Source organism: Candoia aspera, chromosome 4 (genome assembly GCF_035149785.1).
Source record: "Candoia aspera isolate rCanAsp1 chromosome 4, rCanAsp1.hap2, whole genome shotgun sequence".
NCBI lineage: Eukaryota > Metazoa > Chordata > Lepidosauria > Squamata > Boidae > Candoia > Candoia aspera.
The window spans coordinates 88,724,314-88,743,140 of NC_086156.1; the positions used below are offsets into that span (position 1 = coordinate 88,724,314).

The 18,827-nt window shown below is 36.6% G+C and overlaps 1 protein-coding gene across 1 annotated transcript; it reads left to right on the top strand.

Moving 5' to 3' along the window:
- The first annotated feature begins 17,227 nt into the window (after positions 1-17,227).
- LOC134496392 (olfactory receptor 10A4-like) lies at positions 17,228-18,172 on the top strand. The gene has a single exon (XM_063302123.1). It carries the CDS (start codon positions 17,228-17,230, stop codon positions 18,170-18,172), a length of 945 nt encoding a protein of 314 aa, XP_063158193.1.
- Positions 18,173-18,827: the final 655 nt, after the last annotated feature.

Genomic DNA, 18,827 nt, shown 5'->3' on the forward strand with positions numbered 1-18,827 from the left:
AGATAAAAAAATATCAAGAACAAAATGAGGAAGATTTGTCTGATGAAAAGAAAAAAAAACGGACTAAAATGTATCTGCAGGTTTTTAATGTAGATACATTTGGGTGTTAACATTCAACCTGACCTCATTTTCCTTCTAACTGCCTTACTAAATGATCAGCAAATGGGACAATGTCTAGATTATTCTTCCTTCTCAACAAGGGGAGAGAAAGGGAAGGGTGAAACATAAACAGAATGTAGTGTGCTTCATAGACATCTTCATCTTCCTGGATGAGTGTCAGTTTATACCACTAGAACAGAATATTTTAAAAAAAAATCTCTCAAGAGAAGAAAAAATGTTTTCTTTCTTGCTTTGTCCTGTAGGCTCATGCTGGCTAGCGTTTATAGGAAATATAGTCCCAGCATCTGGAGTGCTCCAGATTGTCTTCTAGTCCTGAAGAAGGTATTTTACAATACCACTGCAAAAAGATGGTTGATCTGCAGTGAAATAATTAAGAGGTTTGAAACTTGAGATTTGATTTCCTCTCATTCTCATCAAATTTAGGAATTCCTGTATTTGTTTATTTGTTTTTAAAAGTATTACTCTTAACTCTTATAAATGTGAAGGGGGGAAAGACTTCATTGGAATATTACCTTTCTGAAGATCAAGAGAGTTCACTGTTTCTTCAGTTGCTGACCCACAGACGTTTTGATTAGCTGACAGTGAGACAATTAAATAGGTGTGATGATTTTGTCTTTTTATAATTTAAACTCTAACCTCCCAGGTGATTTATCTCAGAGGGAGCAACCAGTACCCCAGGCTCCTGCACTGATTATAGTTTATTCTAAACAATTGTAATCCAGGCTCCAAAAGTCTCATTCATTACAAAGCCCTTTCCTTTCCTTTGTTCCTTTCTCAGTTTTTTATATTGATGTAAGTGATTGTTCTTGTTTTTCATCTGGATTGTACAGAGCTTCTCAAAACTTATGAAGATGTTATTGAAGCTGCTGAAAGTAGCTGCATACATAAAATTGAATAGTCAGTTATTTTTTTTACAATTTAGGAATGGATGCAACAGTGTTATGGTGTTCACTTATAAATCTTATTCTTTACCATTATTGTAACTTGTTTTGTTTTGTTTTGTTTCAGTAAAAGCACTCAGTGCCATCTGGGGAGGGGTCATAAAAGCAAGATGGCAGGACCAGCATTGTGGTACAAGCCCCATCCCTTTTGAACATGCATGTAGATTCAACTCATATACAAAAAATGGGTGGGACTTGCATCATGACACAGTTTCTGCTACCTGGTTTTTTTGACACATGCCCCTTCCCATATAGTCACTGCTGAAAGCTTATACATAGTTTCTACTTATTTGGGAGCTACATCTTAAACAAACAAACAAATGTTTTGTCTTTCAAGTGATGTGGTGATGATATTCTGTGATGATGACACAGTGACAATAAGACTGCAAAGATCAGCTGACACCAGATTCTTTGCAGAGGGTGTGGGTGTCAAAATTGCTAAGGTAAGCTTGTAAAACAGAAAAGAAACCAACATAAATGCATCCGAAAAGCACAATTTTGTTGACAAATGACAGTGGTTGTAATTTGGGGAAATCTGGTAACAGCAGACTGGATATAGAAGTGGCACATGGCTTGAAAGCCTTTGCCATCTCTGTAAATGGAAGAAAATTTTCAGTTAGCTTCTATTTTATCCACTTCACCAAGCAGTTATTTGATATAATTTGTAATTCTTTTAAAATATCCTTCTGCATTGATCATCCTTCCTTGGAAACGCTGCCAAAAATGGTCTAAACACTTAGAACAAACAGTACTGCATACATGAACAGAAGAGGGTCATTCTGAATTGAAGTAACAATTGAATTATTTTCATCATTTGATATCTATCATAGATGTATCTGGGGGATAATGCCATTTTAGCAATGTGTAGATGTTTTATGAACTGATCCCATTCAAACATTATTTATTGATTTATTTTCTTGCAAATTATTTTGAAATCTGACCCACTGATTTTTCCTTTCTTTTTCTTTTTCTTTTTCCTTCCTTTTCCTTTCTTTCTTTCTTTCTTTCTTTCTTTCTTTCATTCATTTATTTCAGGGTCTGTTGCAGCTTCAACCATTTAAAATAAAATAAACTTAAGTTCTTGGGCATGCCTAACATCATAAATTTTATTTTACAGCCTGAATTCCAAACAAACAAACAAAAAATTAGAGTCCCTGAAAGGCTCATTTTCTTGGCATTCTATGGAGATTATTCAAAATACATTGTTAAGAATTTAACTCATTCTTGGAGATCTTTTTAAAAAATAACAAAACTATGCCTCTCCTGTTTTGGAATTCACACCCTTTCTGAATCAACTGAGACAAATTTTTGCTAATGTAGTGTATAAAAGTTCTGTGATTGTGCAGTTTCTATATCATTTCTTGAACAGTAGTAGATGCAGGTTAAAACCTGTTCAAAATCTAGTACATTTCTATAACAATAAATTTTAATATTTATCCCATGTCAATCTCTCCTTCTAAATTCCTGCTCAACATTAATTAAGCAAAACTATGAAAGTTCAATCCCTTATTTCTGTATAAGAAAGCTATAAGTAAAGTCCCTTTCAAGTTGAACTTGACTCCTGGTGACTTCATGGGCCTAGATGGAGGTAGCTAACAAAAAAAGAATGGAGAAGGAAGGAGGGAGGAAAAAAAAAAATCATTTGATATACAGTAAATAAAATTATATTTTATATTTTATATGATGAAATTCCCCCAACATCTTAACATTAGCCATGATAATTTTGGGGGGTTCCTATTGCCACAGCCAGGAAGGTTTTTTCCAGCTTAGAGCATTTAAAAAAGGATAGGGTTCTTTCAAATTCAAGGCAAGACTATTTCTCTGCTCATCATCCTCTTCAGGAAAATTTGCACTTCTTTATAATTTAAAGGATTCATCATAAGTCACAACACAGTGCAGACAAACTAAAGAAATAAGAACACCATCTCAGTTTCCAGTTCCCTAAAAGAGAATCACTCCTTTCCTACCAGATCTGTAAAACAGAGTGATGTGGGAAAGTTTTCTTTTGCTGATGGCTGAAGATACATTCAGGATCGTATGGAGGAAAATTAAGGACAAAGAAGACCACTGAGTCCATGGAAACTACCACCTCATCTTTATCAAAGTTTGCACAGGCAAGATATAGAATAGAGAAAGGTTACAGAAGAAATTGTCACACTTTTAAGATCCACAAAGTGGTAGAACCAATGTTAAAGTTGCTAGCATTATAAGCAACACTCCACTGAGCCTGCAGACAACTGACATCCAGAGAATTATTCATAATGGCTGCATAGTGCAAAGTTTGGCATATTATCATGGCAAGTAACAAGCAAAAGTGTCCAGGTCCAAATGATCTGAAGAGCTTCAGGGCAAAAAAAATGGGGTGCTGGGTGCCTGTATACGGCTCCTATGTATGACCTGGGCAGAATGATTGATTTCACTTCTTGTTCACTTCTGGCCCTTAACTTAAATACAGAAGCCTTTGCTTAAGACTGTGAAATAAAAACAAACAAATGGAACAATTAAAGGTCATCTAATTTATTCCAGATCAGGTTGTATCTTCATGAAAATAATATCAGTCCAGCCCTAGATTGTGTTTTTGCTGTATACAGTACTGAGCCTAATTCTGATCTTTCCCGTGACAGAGGGCAGTCAAGTTAGCTAACAAAATAAAAACAAGATTTTAAAAAGTGTAGCCTCAAGTAAATTAAAAGTTAAAAAAAGAAAAGGAAATGACAGTGGTTCTTAAAACATTTAATAGTGCTTAATATGCCTTTCAATATTTTGTCGGAGGAAAGTTTACCTATCTAGACCTTAGGGTGGGGGATTGTAAGAGCAAGAGCCATTCAATTATGGGGCACTGTTTATGGAATGTCTTCCCAAGGGAAACACGCTGGCCCCCTCACTGATATCCTTCCTGTACAAGTCTAAACTCATTTTCCTGGATATCTGATTTGAGAGATCTGGATTAGACCAAGATCATGTATTTTATGTAACACATTTTATATGTTATTCTTTACATTCTCAACCAACCTGGAAAAGTAGTTATTGGGTAGATTTAAAATGCAATAAATAACCATGTTCCAGTGCAAGGAAAAATGGTTAGGTAAGTAGGCAGGAATCCTGTTCATTGGGAATGAGACCCATTAAACTTATTAGGACTTTATAAGCATACTGTTTATTGCCCAATTTTCACAACACACAAGCACACCCTATGGTGAAAGTATAGGTTAAATACATTAGTATTGCACAGCATTATATTTCCTACTTTGAAATAGATGACAATTCTTCTTCTTCCAAAACTGGACGTGCCCTTCAATTTGAAAGAGGAAACCAAAGAATTACTATCAAAAATAGAATTAAAGTATTCTGAAATATTTCTTCATTTTGATTAGCTTGACCAAATGACACCAACATATGACTTCTACCAACTAGGAGTTTGAGAAGTTTTGGATGTCACAGTAAGATGGCCAATTGCTTGACTGACATATTTAGACATTCAGTACAATGGTTCCTTGGGCTGACACATCTGGTGTTCATAGTGAGCTTGATATTACTGAGGCCCAAGAAACCATTCTTTGAGTTTACTATTGTTTCCCATCTAAATTGTACAGACCTTCTCAAGGATTGTGGAAATAGTACTGAAGCTGCTGAAAACAGTTCCATACATCTGTAGTCGCTGTCCAAATTGTTTTTCCTATTATTGTTATTTAATTAGGAATAGGTGCATCACTCGTATGGTGTTAATGTACAAATATTATTCTCTGACATTTTTCTTATTTTTATAGATTAATTAAAAGCGTTTAGCATCTCATGGGGGGGGGGTGTCAAAAAAGCAAATGGCAGAAGCAGCATTGTGATACAAACCCAACCCCTTTGGTATATGCATGCCCAGTCAATGCACATACAAAAAAAGGGATGGGGCTTCCATCACAACACCATTTCTGCCAAGTTGCCTTTTTTTTTTGGACACACACACAGACACCTGGAAATTGCTGAAAGCTGTTCATAAATTTCTCCTCAGATTCATAATCCCTCCTTGCGAGGGAGATGGGGGGTGATAAAATTTGATAAACAAACAAACAAACAATAAGTATTTTTGAATATATGTTATCACAAAGCATTATTGGATTAGTCCTTGAAATGTGGCAGAACATTTAGCTCTGGTAAGCTCATCAAGAACCTCATCAAGAAAGACCTTCCTGAAATTGGTTCAGGAGTACTGCCTCATTCCAGCTCAAATCCTGGGCAATTAATCTGAATTTTCTAGCTTATTGTGCCATAGAGTGCCTGCTCTGGCACAACTAGCTTATCTTCCAGTTGGCAATTTCAGCCTTGCCAGAATGTTAAAAAATCTGGCAAAATTCCTCTACAAAGATTCCCTAGTTTTTCAAATGTATTGTTATAATCAAAGATCATTAATATTAAATTAAATCAGACAAGAAGATAAGTTAAACAAGGAGGATAGATCCCCAGTTCTATGTTGGGTAACTGCTTCATCATCATGGTCATTTTGATTACTTCTCTTCTTCAGTCTCCTGTGTACCCTGTCCTCTAGAATTTATCCTTCTTAGAAATGCTGTTGTGTTCTTGGATGTGGGGATCAGGAGGTTAGTCTGAGTCCATGATATGCTGTGGTTTTTGCTGTGATGGCTATTGTCTGGGGGGAGATGTATCAGATTTCAAAGCAAACAATTTGTTTTTATTGTTGTAGATATTGTTATAGAGAGCCAGTTTAGTGTAGTGCTTAAGGCACCAGGATAGAAAGCTGGAGGCTATGAATCCTAGTCCTGCTTTAGGCACAAAGCCAGCTGGGTGACCTTGGACCAGTCACTGTCTCTGAGCCCTAGGAGGCAGGCAATGGCAAACAACTTCCAAAATATTTCCAAGAAAACTGCAAGTGAAGACTGATTCAAAGGCACTCTCCTCAAAATATTTATCTATCTATCTATCTATCTATCTATCTATCTATTTATTATTCAAATTTTGTTACTGCCCATCTCCCTCAAAAGAGGGGCCCTGGGCAGTTTATATATTGTTATAAATGTTTTTTTTTTAAAATTGCTTTTATATGCTGTTAGCCACCCAGAGTCACTATAGTGAGATCAGCAGCCCTACACATAGAATAAACAAATAAATAAATAGTAAATGAATGTTATTTACTGTCAAATTGACTAAAAAGCAATATTCTGTTGAAGTAAGTAAGTAAATTTAACTTTTTTTTAAAAAAAGCCATCCCAGAGTTGTTGAGTATTAGGTTAACTGACTATTCTTCAAGGTACCCTTATCTATATCAATGCAATGTTTTAACAATAGAGTTAAAAACTTCAGAAACACTCAAGAAAGACATAATGTTGTTAAAATGAATATTATTTCAAGGCAAGTAAACCGATAGTAGGTAGATATATGAGAGAGAGGGTGAGAGAGGAAGAGATTCTGAAGCTTCCTCAACATTGATGTCACAAGGGCAATCACTAGACCCAACTCATGCTGTTTCACTCTGAAGGTTCTTTAGAGAGCGGCATATCAGGTATATGTGTCATGGGAAGGTGGATGAGTCTCAGTAGTATCGAAGGGGGAATGGCTTCCTGCCACAAGCAAGAAGTCTACTCCAAGTTAATTACTTGAGCATTGTCCCCAGAGTTCCACTGGATTTCTCTGAAACACCAGGGGACCAAACATAATTGCAGCGCTGTTTCTTACAGTTCTTGAAACTGCTTTATAGAAAGGAACAAAATTCACTGCAGTGAAATTCCATTTCTATAAAAGAAAACAGATACTTCTAATTTGTGAAAACTGTAATCTGAGTGTCATTTGTAATCTGGCAAATCAACAGGAAATATCTAGAAAGTCATTCATAATGGTCTGTGCAAATATTTTTGATGATTTCTTTCTCTGAGAGATGTCTATGTGTGTGCATGTCTCTTTGTATGTACATCTCATTTGCTTTCAGCTTTTTAACACTAAACTGTATTGGGAAATAAATTAATAGTTATTCTACAGTAGATTTTGAGATCCATGAGAGATATGGTCCAGAAGGTCACCAAAACATTCCTTTTCCTTTTCTTTCTCTTTGCATCCAGAGGAGAACATTCTTGGTATATACAGTACCTTTTGTTTTCCAGTAGTTTAAATTCCTCTCTCCATTGGATTTAATGTCCTGACAACTGAAAAATAAAATTGAAATCGTTGTATTATTAATGGACAACTTGCATCTCTCCATTTCTCTTTCCATTAAGAGATGTGTAAGAAAATAAACTTAGACTGGAAAATGCTTTTCTAGCATGAAAGAGAGGTAAAAGGCATGGAAAATAGACTATTATCATTCTTACCTTATTCTGACATTTTGGGAAGACCAAAAGAGGAATATTTGCATCATGCTACCGTTTATGTAAGTTGTTTTGAGTAGAGTGGGGTTGGGGTTATCTTTCTGCTTTAGTAAAACCAAGTAGCAACAGTAAGAACAGACCAGAGAACAACGGACTGGTTTAAGATTGGGAAAGGAGTATGGCAGGGCTGTATACTCTCACCCTACCTATTCAACTTGTATGCAGAACACATCATGCGACAAGCTGGCCTTGAGGAATCCAAGGCTGGAGTTAAAATCTCTGGAAGAAACATTAACAATCTCAGATATGCAGATGATACCACTTTGATGGCTGAAAGCGAAGAGGAACTGAGAAGCCTTATGATGAAGGTGAAAGAAGAAAGTGCAAAAGCTGGCTTGCAGCTAAACCTCAAAAAACCCAAGATCTTTGCACCTAGGAATAAAAAGTATTTCACTGCTTCTACATTTTCTCCCTCTATTTGCCAGTTATCAATCAAGCTGGTTGCCATAAAGATTACTGCAGATGCTGACTGCAGTCAGGAAATCAGAAGACGCTTAATCCTTGGGAGAAGAACAATGACAAATCTTGATAAAATAGTTAAGAGCAGAGACATCACACTGACAACAAAGGTCCACATAGTTAAAGCAATGGTGTTCCCTGTAGTAACATATGGCTGCGAGAGCTGGACCATAAGGAAGGCTGAGCGAAGGAAGATCGATGCTTTTGAACTGTGGTGTTGGAGGAAAATTCTGAGAGTGCCTTGGACTGCAAGAAGATCAAACTAGTCCATCCTCCAGGAAATAAAGCCAGACTGCTCACTTGAGGGAATGATATTAAAGGCAAAACTGAAATACTTTGGCCACATAATGAGAAGACAGGACACTCTGGAGAAGATCCTGATGCTAGGGAGAGTGGAAGGCAAAAGGAAGAGGGGCCGACCAAGGGCAAGATGGATGGATGATATTCTAGAGGTGATGGACTTGTCCCTGGGGGATCTGGGGGTGTTGACGACCGACAGGAAGCTCTGGTGTGGGCTGGTCCATGAAGTCACGAAGAGTCGGAAGCGACTAAACGAATAAACAACAACAAAAAAGTGTAACACAGAAACTGTAATATTTATATAATTCAAGATGAAAATGTTCAAAAATATCCAAATTACATCAACTTTATTTCTTTTTCCTCTATCAGACATGGAACCCACTGAAGAATTTCAGCAGGAAAATTATACTGGAATCACAGAATTTATACTGTAAGCTTTTTCTGACCTACAAGTGTCTCAGGTTCTGTTCTTGGGTGCAATTTTAATTGCTTACATAGTAGCTATAATGGGAAATGGTCTTATGTTTGTTGTCATAGGAGCCTGCCCAACTCTGCATATTCCTATGTATTTCTTTCTCAGGAGTTTGTCTTTCTTAGAGCTTTGCTATACTTCTGTCTCAGTCCCTAAGATGGCAGCTAACTTTATCTTGGACACCAAGAGTATATCCCACTCTGGATGCCTTATTCAGATAGAGCTCTTTGCTGTCTCAGGAACTGTGGAGTGCTATCTTTTGACTGCTATGGCCTATGATCGGTATGTAGCAATATGCCATCCTTTGCATTATTTTCTAATGATGAGTACAAAGGTATGTGTGGGACTAGTGGTCGCTTCATGGTTTGGTGGTACAGTTGTAGCCTTGATACAGGCCACGTTGATGGTCAGGTTAAATTGCTGCCGGTCCAACATTATCACTCACTTTTTCTGTGACATTGTGCCTTTAATTAAGATGGCTTGTGGGGACACTTCAGTGAATGAAGTGGAACTTTTGGTGGTGTCAGTTTCTGTGGTGATGATCCCTTTCATGCTGATCCTTATCTCATACATTTATATTATTTCCACTGTCCTTGAGATGTGGTCAGTTGAGGCCAGATGCAAAGCCTTTTCTGTTTGCTCATCTCATCTTCTGGTAGTCTTTTTATTCTATGGGACAAGCAGTGCAATATATTTAGGAAGCACATCAACACCAGAAAAGAAGGATGGGAAGAGTAAATTTATCTCCCTTCTCTATGCTGTGGTGACCCCTGTGTTAAACCCTCCTATCTACAGCTTGAGAAACAAGGAAGTAAAAGGAGCCTTTAAAATCACAATTAGTAGACTGAGACATTATTTTCATCTGGGACATGTACATTGAATGTGCTATTTGTCACTGTGGAGTTTGGGATATAAAGGCCATATATAACATAGTATTTACTGTTATTGTTATTACTACAAATTCTGCATATCCTCATTCAGTTCTTATCAGGGATGAGTCTCTGATGATATGTGAGCCAACAGGCTCAGAAACAGAAGAAAGGAAGAATAATAATAAAGTAAATCACTTAGGTAAAACACAGATGGTATTGAAAAAAGATCTTGAGAAAAGAACAGTCAAGCCAGGATTTTTCTGTTGTCGCTGAGACATAGCCAATGAGGATATAGCAAGCGTAAAAGTTCCCAAGAACCCTGGCCAAGAGGCAAGACTCTAGTGATGGAAATTTGGCCATGTTCAAGTGGACCTACCTCCCCACCTTAATGTCTCGTGGAACTCCATCAAGTTCTCATGGAACTCTAGGGTTCCACAGAACACAGTTTAAAAAATCCTGTCTTAAAGCTACTGTTAATGACTATCAAGCACAAGATGAAGCAAAAAGATGAATTAATATACATGCTGAAAAAAACATTCTCTCTCCTCTTTATGTCTGAGAGAGCTCATGGGAAAACAGCAGTATATCTGTCTCACTAAGGATGCTTCTTGACATGCCAAGCATTGTGGGGTGTTTCCTGACATGTAAAAAATAGTATTATTATTATTACTATTATCATCATTATTATTATTTCATCTGCCAACCAGGACAATAGTGTAGGTCTGCATGAGCAGCTCCCTTTTGCTTGAGTTCAGCTTAATCCTCTTTTATCCCATTGTGACCTAACAGTTTCCAGACAAGATTTTGAGCATATTACCAGCTCGGTCCAAGGCATGATATATAATAAAATGGGAGGAGATGGGCGGGGATAAATTAGATAAATAAATTAGATAAATAAATTAGATAAATAAATAAATAAAAATGGGTATTATTAGTATATGGATGACCTTTTCCAGAAATTTCATGTACCTGTAAGCCACCTAGAGTTACCATGTGTGAGTTGGATGGCTATATAAATTTGTTAAATAAATAAATAAAATAGATGCTAAAAAGTAAAAGGAGTAAGACTGAGTCTTATGGTTCCCTACAAATGAGTAGCCACAGTGCCCTAGTGGGCAATTCTAGTCAGTGTAATTGCCCACTAAGGAAGGAATGAAACAATTGCAGTGGTTCCGAAAGTATACCATGATGGATAACATTGTAGGACAGGAGGATATATTACTCTGTCCCAACAAATGTCATCCACCAATGTGGCCAATGTCATTCCCATCCCTTATCCAAACTGAAAATACTATACTTCTTCTAGGGCACTCTATAGTATATTTCCTACATTTCCTAAAAGATTTATTCCTCTTAAGCTGATATGTGTCAGCATTATTTTGGAAACAAAAATGGATACCAAACAAGATTCCATGCTCTAATCCCACTTAGGATTGATGTAAGTTCACTACTCTTATTATCTGTATGTTTTGTAAGAGTATAATAGATAGAGGTATGAAGAATTGTTAATGTAATCAATATGATAGAATCCTTTGTAAATGCCATTGATCAATAAGCATTATCTAGAAGAAATTGTAGTAGGGAAAGAAATGTAGGGAAGGAAAGGAATGTACATTTTAAAATGGAAGTTACATTAAATAAAAAAAATATCACCATATTAATAACCGGAGCAAAATGTTGTTGTGATATTTATGGAACAGTCACTTTCCTAAAACTTAACAGATCAGGATTAATAAATAGATTTACACAGTAGAAGGAATATTGTGGGCATAAATACAATTTATAAATAAACAGTTTCTAACTCAGGGATATGCACGCAATTATTAGGAAACTCATAGTCGATATGCTTTGAATCTGTGGTGAGATAAAACTTCCCCAATTTTTAACAAAATATGTATGCATGCATCACACATACAAACACCATGATCTTGTTTGCAGTTATACAACTATTGATTCTCCCATATATCTGCCTCAGAGGATTGAGGAGAGATTGAAATATCTTCTAGGTAAAAGAGACAAAGCTCTAACAAACACTTTCCCTGACCGAGGTAAGCTAGTAATCTTTATAACTAGATGCATTTCTGGTATTCAGTATCTACCCTTTTGGATTTTGCCTTAAGAACAAATTTTTGGACAAAATTGGGTTTGAATTTCAGATTTACTTATTTGTTCTTCCTCACACAACGAAAGCATAGGACTCTTACTGGTCCTTACACATGGGGTTGTAGATGCTAGAATAATTCTATTTGTATAATGTAGAATGTGACTTACTTTTTAAAATAAGAATTACTATCCAATTGTAATGTAATGGAGGCATGTTCATTTTTGATGTCTAAACAATTTTACAGAACCTTCTCTATAACCTTTGGTGATCTTCCAGTTGAATTTGGAGATTTCATCAGTTCTATATCTGTCTGTATCTGCATTGGGCCTAGCATTGGACAGAGTGATGCTGTGGCTTCAGGAAGATGGGAATGTGTGTCATGGAAAAGTGAAAAACTGCTCCACTGATCTATTTTAAAGTTTAGAATAGTATGCCAAGTTCTTACATACTTGGTGATCAATCTGATCTTAATATGTTATGGAACCCAATGTAGTCATCCATACAGTGGGGAATTGTTTGATAGAACTTTGTATATTGCATGTAATATAATATATATATATTATATTGTATAATGTTGATTTTATTGTTTCCCTTCTGAAATGTAAGAATATATTATTGAGGCTGTTTCAGATAGTAAAAGAACATAAATTTTAGGAATGCTATATTTATGAACTAATTAACAGGTAATTTAAATATCACCAAATCTCATTTTTATTGTGACATATTTTATTTTTTTAGATTTAACTGATGAACACAGTCTGCATATCTTCTTCTTCCTGCTGGTGCTGACCATTTACCTTATGATCATGTTGGGAAATCTCTTTACCATAATAGTCACTGTGACTAGTTCTATTTTCCAGTCTCCATACAATATACTTCTTCCTATGGAGTTTATCCTTAGAAATTGGTTAAATATATGCTAGATTTTACATTACTCAGCCATTATACCATAAATAGGACTATTTGTCTAAAGATATCCAGTTTTTGCTGGATTATTGGTACAGTGGTAGTTTGGGTGCCTACAACTTTAATTTCCACTCTACTCTTTTCAGGAACCAATAAGATAAATGTTTTTTTCTGTGATCTTCTCCCACATCTGACACTGGTTTGTACAGACATTTATACAAATGAAACAATGATTTTAATACCATGATAGTCTTCATAATGCTTCCATTTTTGCTTATCCTGATCTCCTACATACACATCCTCCATGCTATCCTCAAAATGTCCTCCACCACAAGCAGAAGCAAAGCATTCTCCACTTGTTCCTCTCACACCACGGTGGTGACTCTCTTCTACAAATCTAACATATTTAAGGCCAAAGTCTATTTCTTTAGTGAAAAGTGACAAAGCACTCTCCTTTTTTGACACTCTTGTATGTCTATGATAAATCCTTTTATCTACAGTCTCCAGAACCAAGAAGTGAAGGATTCTCTGAAGAAGCTGATTGTGATCTAGTATTTTCAGAAGGAAAAAAAAATGCTTCTCCTTGTACACTTTATCCACACTGTGCATAATTTTGTATACCTCAACCATGTCCTCTGTCATTCCCCTCCTCTCTAGACTAAAAAGCCCAAATGTCACCCCTTTTCCTCATAGGAAGCTGTCCCAGCCCCATGATCATCTTAATTGTCCTCCTCTGAATCTTGTCTAGCAACACCATGTCCTTTTTGAGGTGCAGTGACCAGAATATTGCATACAATATTCAGATGCAGTCACACCACTGATTTATATGGAGGGATTCTGATACTGGTTTATTACATTATGGTATTGATTATGATATTGGTGTGAGCCAAGTTGGTATAGTAGTTAAGGCATCAGGCTTAACAACTGGGAGACCATGAGTTCTAGTCCCACCTTAGGCATGAAGCCAGCTGGGTGACCTTGCACCAGTCACTCTCTCTCAGTCCTAGGAAGAAGGCTATGGCACAGTGGATGCATACTGTGTCAACTCCTTCACTGAACTGTTTGCCATTACTCCAATCTCTCTTTCCTCATCAGTTACTGCTACCAATGGTCCCATTCATTTGTATGAGAGTTAGGATTTTTGGCCCCAATGTGCATCTCTTTACACTTGATCACATTGAAGGACATCTGCCATTTTGACTCCCACTCTCCTAATGTGTAGAGATCCCTTTGGAGCTCTTACCAGTCCCTTATTGCTTTTATCACTCTGAACAATTTAGTGCCAACAGCATGGTTATTCCAGTAGTCATGCCTGATTCCAAATCATTTATAAACATGTGAAAATCATCGGTCCTAGGACAGAACCCTGGGGGACCCCACTAGTTACATCCCTCCATCATGGGAAACGTCCCTTTACTTCTATTCTTTAGCCAGTTGCTTATCTACAAGAGGACCTGCCCTTTTATTCCATGGCTGTTAAGTTTACTAAGAAGTCTGATGAGGGACTTTATATCAAAGGCTTTTTGACACTCTAAGTAGATTGTGTCTACTGGCTCTCCCTTATCCACCTGTCTATTAACACCCTCAAAACACTCTAGTATATTAGTTAGATAGGACCTTCCCTTAGTGAAGACATGCTAGGTATCCTTGAGTAAGGCCTGTGTCTCCAAATGTTTGGTAATCTTATCTTTAATAACAATTTCCACGGCCTTCCCTGGAACAGATGTTAAGTCGAAAAACCTATAATCTCCTGGATCTCCCTGTGAACCCTTCTTAAGAATCCGAATTACACTGGCCACCTTCCAGTCCTCAACTGCAGAGGCTGAGTGTATAGACAGGTTGCATATTTTGGTTAGAAGGTTCACAATCTCAGCTTTAAGCTCTTTAATAATCCTTGGTGGATGCATTCGGCCAGGTGATTTGTTGATGTTTAATGTGTCAATAAGGCCTAGCACTTCTTCCCTTGTTGTCTTGCTGAGTTCATCTGATTCTCTTCCTGACAAGAGGAGTTCAGGCTCAGGGATGTCCTCCATTTTTTCTCCTGTGGAGATGGAAGCAAAGAATTCACTTAGCTGCTCTGGAATTTCCTTTTCTCCTCTTAGCAAACCTTTGACTCCCTTTTTCACCCAAGGGACCCACAGCCTCCCTGACTGGCTTCCCAGTCCATCTGTATTTGAAGAATATTTTACACTCCGACTTCACAGTTTTGGCAATATGCTCCTCAAATCTCCTTCTTGCCTCCCTCACTGTCCCCTTGCATTTATTTTGCTCCTCCTTTTCCATATGTTCCTTTTTGTTTTCTTCATTGGGACAGGCCTTCCACTTCCTAGATGATTCTTTCTTGTTCCTAATAGCTTGCCTTACTAGCCTTGCTAGTCAACTATGCAGGGCCACCATCCTAATACATGGTGCTTCTGCCTCCATTACTGTGGTTTTAAACAATAAGAATAATTAATCCCAGTCTTGTTGTCAGGTAAATGTTACTTCCTTTGAAAGGGAAAGGAACCATATATTTTAACATGAAAGTTATGTTAAATAATGATGTTAAATCTTATTAATAATAATGGCAGAATATTGTTTGGAGGTCATCTGAATTTTGTCTGAAACTTAACATGGCAAGGCAATCATTTTTAGGATGTGAGGTCATTGTGAAACTTCATACTAGAACAATTATTCTGAGGATAAGTAAAGGTAAAGGTTTCCCTTGACATTAAGTCCAGTCGTGTCTGACTTTAGGGGCTGGTGCTCATCTCTGTTTCAAAGCCGAAGAGCCGGCGTTTGTCCATAGACACTTCCGTGGTCATGTGCCCAGCATGAACGCCGTTACCTGCCCGCCGAAGCGGTACCTATTAATCTACTCACATTTGCATGTTTTCAAACTGCTAGGTTGGCAGGAGCTGGGACTAGCAACGGGAGCTCACCCCATTACATGGATTCAAACCGCCGACCTTCCGATCGGCAAGCTCAGCAGCTCAGCGGTTTAACCTGCAGTGCCACCATGTCACACTTTATTCATTTATTCTGAGGATAAATGAACATTATTTAAGTACATTCAGAAATATGCACATAAATGTTAGAAGACTTCATTAATTACTATATTTTGAATCTTAGGTAAAATAAAACTTTGCTCCACTGTGTACATGACCTTGTATAGTTTGTGGCCACACAAGTATTAGAAAACACACACACAGAGGGACACAATTCTCTGGAGTATCTATCTCAAGGGACTGAGGAAAAAATGAAGTACTTCTCAGGAAGATGAGAGAGACAGCTCTAACAATCAGCTTTCCCTGTTAAAGGTAAGCTAGAAATCTCCCAGACTGAATCATTTCTAGGGTTCAGCCTCTACTATTATCCTGCTGGTTTGTTTTTAAAATAGATTTCTAGGCAAATGTTTGTTTAGATCACAAATGTACTTATCTGTTCTTCTATAACTGGATAAATGATTGGAACACAAAAGTCTGAAGGTTATATACAGTCCAAGGCCTGTATTAAAAATACACTGAATACTGCAGATACTGGGTTTTACATATGGGATTATAGACACTAAAAAACTCTACTTATACGTAATGTGGACTGCAACTCCTTAAATAAGAGTGACATGAAGAAATGTGTATTTTTAAAATCTAAAAATATTGTGGCTGAGTATCATACCACATAATGTTTTCCTTCCTTCCTTCCTTCCTTCCGTCCTTCCTTCCTTCCTTCCTTCCTTCCTTCCTTCCTTCCTTCCTTCCTTCCTTCCTTCCTTCCTTCCAATATGGACATATATCTGTCTCCACTTTTTAAAATGATTCTTAAAGGTCTTCTTTATCATTGTAGGCTTCCAAGACATGAGAGGTTGGTACTGCCAGAGAACTATGTGCTGATGTAACTTTGTATCTTACAATTTCCTATTTGATTTGAATTGATTTCTCACAAAAAACAAAACAAAACAAAACCTTACTGAGGCTGCTCAAAACAATCCTGCACAGTAAAAAGTTTCAGAATTTAAATCAATCAATCAATCAAATTCTTTATTACAGATCATTGATTAGTTTTAGTTAAAACCTTAGGAACACATAGATTGGTCTTACGGTCTCTTTAATGCTGATGGTGTTCAGGTACACATTCATTGCACCTCATTCCTCATTACTGTGCATTAAAAAATCTAAATGAAATTATGTATAAATTTCTACTGAAATTCATATTATATATGCATTTTTCAAGTTTTAAGAAAAATGTTTTAAGATAATTTTGTTTGCAAGAACATATGAACAAGTAACTAATATAACAGTATTTCTTTAACATTTTTAACAAAGAATGTGTCACAAATTTCACAGATGTGTGAAATGCAAATTATATCAGTATTTTAACTGAAAACCACATTTGCAAATTCACTTCAATTTACTCTGATTTGTGAAACAAATGAAATTCAGTCCATCCAAAGTAAATATATATAGTGTTCCCATTTTCATTGCCTGCAGTAAACTAGGAATATAATGATCTGCACTTACATGGCCTGTTAGTTCTCAAACTATTCAAGATTCAGTATATACCATACATGTTCATTTTAATATGCCTTTCAATAACATTTATTAATTCATATTTTTTTACATTAGATATACATTGGTATTAAAGAACTACATGATGATGAAAATGGTAATGATGCAATGAGATTTCCTTATTGATAAAAACAATACGTCATGGACCACAGGAATCATTCTCCCGTGACTTATTTCATTTTTGAGCCTTTAATTGATGCACCCATTTTAAAGATCTTATTTTTCCTGCTGGTTCTGACCATGTACCTTATGACCATGTTGGGAAACCTCTTCATAATAATGGTCATTTTGACTAGTTCTGTTCTTCAATCTCCCATGTACTTCTTCCTCCAGAATTTATCCTTCTTAGAAATTGGTTATACTTCAACTATAATACCCAAAATGTTGTCGAACTTGCTCTTGGAAGACATGAACATTTCTTTCAGTGGTTGTGCCACACAGATGTATTTCTTTGGCTCCCTGGGAATTGCAGAATGTTGCTTGTTGGCTGCCATGTCGTATGATCGCTATGTGGCAATATGCCAGCCTCTGCATTACTCAGCCATTATGAATAGGACAAGTTGTCTAAAGATCTCCATGTTTTGCTGGATCATTGGTGCGATGGTAGTTTTGGTGCCAGCAACTTTAATATTCACTTTACCCTTTTGTGGACCCAATAAGATAAATCACTTCTTCTGTGATCTTCCCCCACTACTGAGACTGGCTTGTACCAACACTTATACAAATGAAATAATCATTTTCATTATCACAGTAGTCTTCATAATGCTTCCATTTCTGCTTATCCTGATCTCCTACATACACATCCTCCATGCTATCTTCAAAATGTCCTCTACCACAAGCAGAAGCAAAGCATTCTCCACTTGTTCCTCCCACATCACGGTGGCAACTCTCTTCTACGGATCTGCAGTTCTAACATATTTAAGGCCAAAGTCTATTTCTTCAGTGAAAAGTGACAAAGCACTCTCCTTTTTTTACACCGTTGTATGTCCTATGATAAATCCTTTAATCTACAGTCTCCGGAACCAAGAAGTGAAGGATTCTTTGAAGAAGCTGATTGGGATAAAAGCATTCTTGTCTAGAATATAAAATGAAATCTATTTTGATCCTCTTGATTGTTCTGTTTGTATCTTGATTGTATTTGTTTCAATCATTGGTATATTTCTGAACATCGTTAGCTATATATTACTTCAAAAATAAACATCAAATATACTTTATCAGCAGCAAAATAATGAATATTGATACATCTGTTATATTTGCAAAATGTTTCAATGTCAGGACTCTTTTAATCATATATGTACCCCTTGAGAAAATTAACAAAATGAACTACACATAATCTTTATATAGTATCATTATTTGTCTATATCTAAGAATTTTAATATGGGATCCAACTTTTTGTTTCTTTATTTTTTTTCCTGTCCACCAATGAATGCCTGCAAGAACACCCACATGATCTTTGTGGATGGCACAGATATCTAGCAAGTTACGGAAATCAGTATGAGATGTTATTTTGTTTAATAGAGCTAGTTTACTTTGTACAGGATACGTTTTTTGCTTTTCATGGCAGTCCAAGAAGAGTGTGAGATTGGGTCCATGCCCTTCCTGACCTGGAAGAATCAGTATTCTTAAGATTACATTAGAACCAATTGTTACATTCTGAAGGATCCTAAGCAGTGAGGGTAAGGTGGCCAGAGTCCCTGACTATGTGGCAGCCTTATCTATATTCTTGTAAATTTATTACTTA